This window comes from Octopus sinensis, unplaced genomic scaffold, assembly GCF_006345805.1.
Source record: "Octopus sinensis unplaced genomic scaffold, ASM634580v1 Contig17124, whole genome shotgun sequence".
Lineage (NCBI taxonomy): Eukaryota > Metazoa > Mollusca > Cephalopoda > Octopoda > Octopodidae > Octopus > Octopus sinensis.
The window spans coordinates 1,037-10,000 of NW_021834818.1; the positions used below are offsets into that span (position 1 = coordinate 1,037).

The 8,964-nt window shown below is 37.9% G+C and overlaps 1 protein-coding gene across 1 annotated transcript in view; it reads right to left on the reverse strand.

The window, feature by feature from the left end:
• Positions 1-331: 331 nt before the first annotated feature.
• The window catches only part of LOC118761760 (leucine-rich repeat-containing protein egg-6-like), a gene marked incomplete at both ends in the record, with an annotated part of 38,494 nt that continues 29,861 nt past the window's right edge, over positions 332-8,964 (reverse strand). The window contains 3 exons of the mRNA XM_036499907.1: positions 332-438; positions 3,773-3,956; positions 8,418-8,509. Of these exons, the coding sequence (XP_036355800.1) occupies positions 332-438; positions 3,773-3,956; positions 8,418-8,509 (383 nt within the window). The remainder of the gene's footprint in view (positions 439-3,772; positions 3,957-8,417; positions 8,510-8,964) is intronic.

Genomic DNA, 8,964 nt, shown 5'->3' on the forward strand with positions numbered 1-8,964 from the left:
CCACACACACACACACCACACACACACACACACACACACATATATATATATATATATATATATATATATATATAATATATATATATATACACATATATACGACGGACTTCTTTCAGTTTCCGTCTACCAAATCCACTCACAAGGTTCTGGTCGGTCCAAGGCTATAGTAGATGACACTTGCCCAAGGTGCCACGACGTGGGACTGAACCTAGAACCATGTGATTGGTAAACAAGCTACTTACCACACAGCCACTCCTGCGTGTGTGTGTGAGAAAGAGAGAGAGAGAGAAAAACGAAGAGAGGGATCGAAAGAAAATACATGCTAACTCACAGCTCTAGATACGTTTTCTGTGGTGTTTACATTTTCAGTTAACTTCTTAAAAGTCGAATATGCGTCCACGGTAAAAATCAGATGAAGTTCAAAGGAATGCGTCCAACCTATTCAAGAACATAAAAGAAAAACCTAGACATTGCAATTATAAATGAGACACGTGCCACGGATGCACTGAGTGGCATATACTATGAACATAGAAATATATATTTAACAGTGTGTTGTTATATAATCACGGGTTATTTAATACCCCGTATGAAACCAATTGCTAATATCAGTTGTAGTCGGTCTATAATACCGTATACTTTCATTAATATAGCCAGTCTACGGACAAATATGCAATTGCATAATTGTTTGGCTTATGGATTCTTACACGAGAGAGATGGATGAAAATATAGGATTATTTCAATATTATTTAAATATGATTCATATGCATATGTATATTTTCAGTGTGTGTTTACTTTTGTAACTGCCTTTGTGCGATGCGTTATACCCAGTTACCTTTAATATGTTCTGCCTAAGGTCTTGTATGGTTGAGAGAGTCACTGGCTAGATTTCACTTTTAGGCATAGGAGATTGGAGTGTAGGTAATATGCATATGCAGGGTTTACTCACGGATATGTGTGTATGTATATACAGAAGTTCAGCAAAAATTTAGATTCAAATGAATATGGTACTTAATTGGCTGATGAGTACTCAGCATTTTAAAACTGTTGTAATACTTACAACATTTAATAAAATGATGTAGTACGAAACGATCGTACCAAATTACCGGAGTCATTCTTGTTGCTTATTTTGAGTATATATATATATATATATATATATATATATATATATAGGCGTTACTGTGTAGTAGATTTGCTTCCCAATCGCAAAGGATTCAGTCCCACTGTGTGGCACATTGAGCAAGTGTCTTAGCCTTATTAGTGGATTTGATAGACACAAAGTGAAAGGAGCCCGTCATATATATATATATATATATATATATATATATATATATATATATATATATATATTTAATAAATAAAACATATGCATACATACATATATGTACATACCTACATCTATATGTATATATGAAACACGCATTGAGTCGAAGCAGGGGCAGCTGATGAAGGGGAATATTCCTAGTATTGTTTGTCTTGTACTCTGTTTTTTCGTTGTTAAAAAAGTCCGTTTTCTTGTTTGGTTTTATGTTTTCGTTTCTCGTTGTGTTCTACGTTTATTTGTGGTGTCCTGTACTCATATATGCATGTATATATACATATAGATGTAGGTATGTACATATATGCATGTATATATGCATATGTTTTATTTATTAAATTGTTATTATATGATTGAACGCCGCGCGTTATTTTCTTCTTCTCCAAGTAAGTTTATATATATATATATGTGTGTGTGTCTGTGTGTCTTTATATATATATATATATAGAGAGAGAGAGAGAGGGAGAGAGAGAGAGGAGGAGGAGAGAGAGATTCAATTAAAGGTTAGGTATCTCTTTAAGTAATAAAACATCCGATGAAATCATTGGTGTATGACCTAAGATAACTGCTGAGATATTATATTTAATATTCAACCATAAGGTAATAGAATAATCTGTGGTATACGATTGTTTAAAAATAATAAGAAAACAGAGATAGACAAATTAATAATTATTTATTAATTACAGAAATAGACATAGTCTCTGACAGCTGTTTCGGAGTTAACAAAATGAATATAAATTGATATCTATTTATAGAAGTTATAAATATAAATATAAATACAAATATACCTCCTCACCCCTTATAAGGTTTATACCATGTTCTTTCTATAAAACAATATTCAGTTAGCTGTCATGCTCTGTACACTAAAAAAATCATGTAATTGTATATCTTTTTGCTACCTTTGTCGAGATTGAACTTTATAGTGTTTTAAATTATTCTAGTTAATTTCTAAAGATCGAATCGAAACAGCTGTCAGAGTCTATGTATATTTTTGTAATTAATTATTAACTTTTCCATCTTTCCATCTCTATTATCTTATATATATATATATATATATATATATACATACATACATACATACATACATAAATACATACATACACACACATATATATATACACATATATATATAGACATACATACATACATACACACACATATATATGTACACATTTATATATAGACATACATACATACATACATATATACATACATACATACACACATATATATGTACATATATATATATATATACACACACATATATATATATATATATATTATATATATATATATACACATATATATATTCAAATATATATATATACACATACATACATACATATATACATACATACATACTACATACATACATACACACACGCACACACATATGTAAAGATGCGTATACAGGTGCAGGGATAGCCAGATGGTTAAATGGTTCGACACATACTTAAGAATTCAGTCCTACTGCGTAGCACCTTAGGCAAGTGTTTGCTACTCCGGCCGATCAAACCCTGATTTGTAAATTTCAGATATCTAAACTGAAAAAAGCCCTGTATATGTCCATATATGTGTGTGTTAAAAAACGTACTCTTTGTTAAAAAACGTACTCTGAAAATCGCAAGCGCTTTTCCTGTCAACAAATCATTCAATCGTTCCATGCATTGGAAGAAATGTAAAATAAGAAATTCGTTACCAGAAAATGCGTAAGCATTAGTGATAGGAATGGCATTCGATTGTAAAACAATTGTTGTATAGTATATCCGTCTAACCCATGACAACATGGATAACGGTCGTAAACCCAATGAAGGTGCAATGCATGCATACTTGATATATAAATGTGTGTGTGCGTATTTGTGTGAGCATATATATATATATATATATATAGAGAGAGAGAGAGAGAGAGTGAGAGAGAGAGATTTGTATATATGTGTGTGTATATCTATGTATATATATATGTACATATAGGTGTATGATATACATACAACACTCACACACATGCGCATATATATTATATATTATATAGTATATATGTGAGTATATGTGTGTGTGCGTTTGTGTTTGTGTGTGTACACAGTAACTCATTTTATCATATATCAACTATTATCCAATCTTCATATTAAACATCCATCTATAAATAAATCAGAAATATTAAATTTCTAAATATCTCATAGAGATATGTACGGTGGTGGAGCGATAGAGTGGTGGTTGTATACTGTCAAATTAACGTGACAGCCCTGTAAGGGATTTACACCACTGCTGTTTAGCCCTAGGAAGCATCGACGCTTCCTGTCGGCCTTGACACATTTAAGGCCGACAGGAAACGTCGATGCTTCCTAGGGCTAAACATCGGTGGTGTTATTCCCTTACAGGACTGTCACGTTAAGTTGGCAGTATACAACCACTCTATAAATAAATCAGATGCGATTAAACCAAAGAATTAACAACACTTACCAGGGAAATCATTCTTATTGCATAAGTTGTCTCTGCAACAAGCAACACAAGCAGTGCCATTGGACCAATTTTTGCATGTAAGGGAATTGTTTCTGAAAGCTTCAAGGCAGTTGTTGTATGTGCTGCAGGATCTTTGAAACTTCAATGTACTGCCATCCACTGATAGCCCATATTGGCAGAGAGGCTGTAACAATGAAGATAACAGCCATATAATACTTATTTCTTTATTACCCTCAAGGGGCTAAACATAGAGAGGACAAACAAGGACAGAAAAACGGATTATCTCGATTATATCGACCCCAGTGCTTAACTGGTACTTATTTAATCGACCCCCGAAAGGATGAAAGGCAAAGTCGGCGGAATTTGAACTCAGAACGCAGCGGCGGACGAAATACCGCAAAGCATTTCGCCCGGCTTGCTAACGATTCTGCCAGCTCGCCGCCTTAACAGCCATATAATGCTACCAAACGAACGTCGACAATAGCAACGCAGGATTTTTAGCATGTAAAAGTCAAATCTTTACTTCAAAAATTATTCAAGACAACAAATGAAACTGAAACAAAGCTGTTGGGAGATGAGTTTCAGTCATCCCCTGTATAATATATTGACATATTCCACTTATACATGATGCGTTATAAATGCTTACACTATCCACCGTTATCATACGGCCGATGAAGTACGGCACATATCAATACCACACCTCTTCCCCACCCATAATAAAGCGCAAAATATTACAACTTACTCTGATACAAGCAGTATTCTTTAGCCATAGCTGAATAGCGGAATGGACTTTAAATTTTGTGCACAAAACACACGAAAAACCACGCGTGCAAACCTCATGAATAACAGAAAAAAGACAGCGGCACACGTCACAGAAAGCGGTTGTCTTAATAGGCTCCTCAAGCCTTGCAATGCAAAAGCAAAGACATGTATAAATTGATACCGGATATATATGTTTCTATTCTACGTGTATATTTTATAGGTACGGAGTAAAATACAATTTTGTCGCATGAAATTTGGAGAGAAAATCGCCCTCATAACCGGGTAACAACAAACTTGTTAGCATAATACTGTATATCTTCAAAACGCAAATAATGTCAGAAATTGAAGAGAGTATCACAAAGGAAGGATACCTGTTCTCATACCTTTCGTTCCCATCAACACAACTCTTTCACTATACTACCAGACAGAAGAAAGCTGCCTAGCCTGCCCGGTAGAAAGAGGTCAGTGAGTCAATCCTCGCGATAGACTTCGCTATTAACCGGATATGTTCCACACGTGATGGCAGCTGTTCCATAACTCTGCAAATCAGCTTTGCCCAGACACTGAGCATGAGGAACGATTTCATCTCTCTGCGCGCCTCTCAGACGGCCTCATTTAATATGTTTCTGTACTTGCAGAGTTTAAGTCGCACCTGAAGCATCTGTTCGCAGCACATGTAAAGCAAAGGCTTCTGCCAATGTCCCATTGAAGACTTCGATCCGAAACTCCTCCGGAACGGACTAGGCAGTCCATTTCTATCAGCACCCAGAGATTCAGCGAGAATATAGTTACTCTTCTCCGCCGTTAAAACTCTATAAGTTATGGAGAGAAACATCTATCGATTTCGTTATCCGCATATCTGGGGGGTTTGACCACCTGATGGCATCGTAGATATCAAGGGCAGAGTTTCGCTCTTTGCTTTATTAAGATGGAGCACCTGATGAACGGAACACGTCCCTTGCACGACGTTCCAAAGCGATCGCGTGGAAACTGGATCTAGGCACTATTGTCTGGCTAAACAATAACACAAGCAAGGTGAGACTTTATCACGTCTGCCAAGATTTCACAGGATTTTTCAGACCATGTTTGGATAAGACTGGCGACCCTGCTCATTGTTATATCTCAAATTTTGTCCGCCTGGACGTAAAAAGCTGTCCAAGCCCCAAGTAGCTTAACCGGTCTGTAAGTCCAGCATAGCACGACGCCCTTCCCCGGCATGAACATACCTCTCCAGAAGCCGAGCTACAAACTCGCAAGATCTCTAACTTGTCTGAGTAGATTTTAAGCCTTGCCATCTTTCCATATAAACTTTGAAAATATAGCAAACTCTTTCCCATCGGTGTTATCCGATACCATGGCGATGACGTGGTTGGCATGTGCTGGCAAGGCTTTTGCTGTTTGAAAGTTATGCCCCTCAACTATTCTAGCTTCTCCTGTAATGGATCAACAGCCAGGACCTACAAGAGAGGCAAGAGGGAGCAACCCTGTTGAACTGATTGAATTTAAGTTTTTTAAGAAGTTAGCCTTAACCATAGTGCAGGTGTTGCAGTACATTGCAGCGATTCAGCTTGTGAAAATAAACAGGATCGAACTCGCCAGATTTTAGTATACGTTCGAAATAATGATTGTAGACCCAGTCGAAACCTGTTGATCAGGACCATGTTTGAAGCCAGTTTTGTTCCATCAATATGATGCATGAGTTGGCAGGTTTCCAAGGTGGACATTTTCGTGATAACATACTCTTGCACTTCCTCGACCAGATCACTAAAGGCAAGCACCACCCATTTTGCTAACACCTTGGCTAAACTATTATACTGTGTTTAGCGGAGTTATTGGACAACAATTGTTAGTTACGTCTCCCATAATGACCTCTTTTCTCAACAGCGTTAACACTCCCCAGCTCATACTGCTAGGGATTCTCCCGTTCAGTAGCCAACTGCAGTAGACGTCTTTCAAAAGGTCATCATAGAAATCTGACATGAATTTGTAACACTCGGAAGGCAGACTATGAAACCCGAGCTGTTTGTGCCTTGTGCAAGCGCTCGTTACCTCCAGTATTTCATATGCTGCAATCGGCTTTTTTTCCTGCAACTCATATCTGTGTCGGTAGTCATTGAAGTAAACAATGAAGTACACCTGTCTTCTCCGATCTACGGTTTGTTCCGAACACTCACGGAAAGTGCAGCTGGAAAGCTGCACATAGTGTTCGGAACCGACCAGCATGTAGCCGTTTCGATCTCTAAAAGATCAGATTGTATTTTTGTTGCCACGTTGCTCATCTTCCACACGAGCCGAACGAACAGCTTTTGTTCCTTCATATTTTAGCGAAGAAGCTTCTACTCTGAGAGCACAGTCTTCTTGCTTTACAAGGAAACATTTGTCAATGGTCAAAGTCGCTACTAGCATGTCGGTCGCGATGCTTCTATCAATTAATTCTCTTCTAATGCTCATTAGATCTCTCTTCACTCTATTTTCTTCTGTCAGTAACACGTTGCTAAATGCATTCGATTCTCATTTAATCGGCCTCCTAAAGACATCCGACTACCAACAACTGATGGTCACTTCCATCAGTTGCTACTTAACGAATTTATTAATCTTGTTCCTGTAAAATTATTCTTGCTCCTTGTCGAGACACTTGTAACCTGCAGTAACTGTGTTCCCGTTTGAACCTGGATTTAGTTGACCGCGTAGATCAATAATTTGTCTGTTTTGTAGACTTCTTTGAAAAAAAGATCCCACACTCTCCTTATCCTCTGGCCTAGCACATTACTCTTTCTCAGACGATCTGGATAGCCCACTCTTGTTGTCCGATGTTCACACTGGCGCAGTTGAAAACTTCTAAGCGGGATTTTGACGTTTTTGTAACCTCTTCATTGTTATTGCGTTAGTATTGCGTCTAAATGCAGTTCCAAATACCCCTAGTAAATATCAGAACGTCCCTAAAAAAGCTGCCAGACGTCAGGAGAAATCGAGACGTCCTTTTTTTCTGTTGTAGCATACACAGCCACTCGGCACCCTCGCTGTGCAGTGGTTGTGCTTTCAGATCTTTGTGCAGCAGGGGCCAAAAGAACTGCTTATACTATGAAATTTAAGGATTTCCAGTATAACAATGCAACCCAATCGCCCAAACACAACATTTTACGAGATAAGAATATATTAGCCATCAACTATGAACGTGGGTGCGAGCGGTCCAGAGGTCCTGCCCCGCTAGTCGCTACATTTATGTAGAGGGATTTGTATTCAAGCTGATTCCTGGTTACGTACATTCATACACCCAACTGAAAGTGATGTTTGCCTGAGACAAAGAGAAAAAAGTCAAGTCTGAAGCTTGTGGTTTCGATTCCCGGACCGGTTGATACTTTGTGAATTAAACACGACACTTCCTCATATAGTGTTCCAGTCTGCTCTGTTGTAAACGAGTATCAGCTTTGAGTTGGTCGTCCCTCTCTCTCTCGCCTTCAATTCTCATATCCTTGGCACCCAACTGAGTCGTGAAATTGGAATACCGAGAGAGTGTTTTCCTTCTGACTACATATATTTCTTTATTACCCACAAGGGGCTAAGCATAGAGGGGACAAACACGGACAGACAAAGGGATTAAGTCGATTACATCGACCCCAGTGCGTAACTGGTACTTAATTTATCGACCCCGAAAGGATGAAAGGCAAAGTCGACCTCGACGGAATTTGAACTCAGAACGTAGCGACAGACGAAATACCACTAAGCATTTCGCCCGGCGCGCTAACGTGTCTGCCAGCTCGCCGCCTTAGTCACCGAAAACAATTAGCAAAAGCATGGTTCAAGCTACCTGGTCATACTGAGTTGCTATTGACGGTTATGGACATATTTTGATAGAGAGGAGGAAAGTAACATTTCATTTTACCAGTAGTCCTGGACAACTTCTCATTTGCGAATGATCGCAAATCATCCCTGAACATGTTTGACACTGCAAATTCTTTTGAAATAAAGTCTTTCCTACAGAATATAAAATAATATAGTGTTGGAATCAATGTATGTTAGATAAATAAAGGAAATAATCAATTATAACTATGCACGTCTTTTTTTTTAATTATCTTTGGGAAATGTTTCAGTTTTGTCACAAATTCAACTAAGAAAATCATGCAACCTAATTGCTGTGTTGCTTCTATATCCCACTTTCACAAAGACCTGCAATTATCCAAAGAGGGAAATTACTCCAAGTTATGATTACGCTGCTATAGAGTTAGCTTCCGTTAAAACCTGGGAATATCTTTTAAATTATGTCACAGGCAGCTCCTTCACAGTGTCCTCTCAGGAGAAACCGCCTTAACACTTTCCAAGCGCGACCAACTAAGACTATGTATATCATCCAACCACCTTGCTTTGTTCTACTCCTAGGCCCCCAAAGATCTGCTTCTAAGTCCCCGGCACAACGAATCCATCATTCTTGC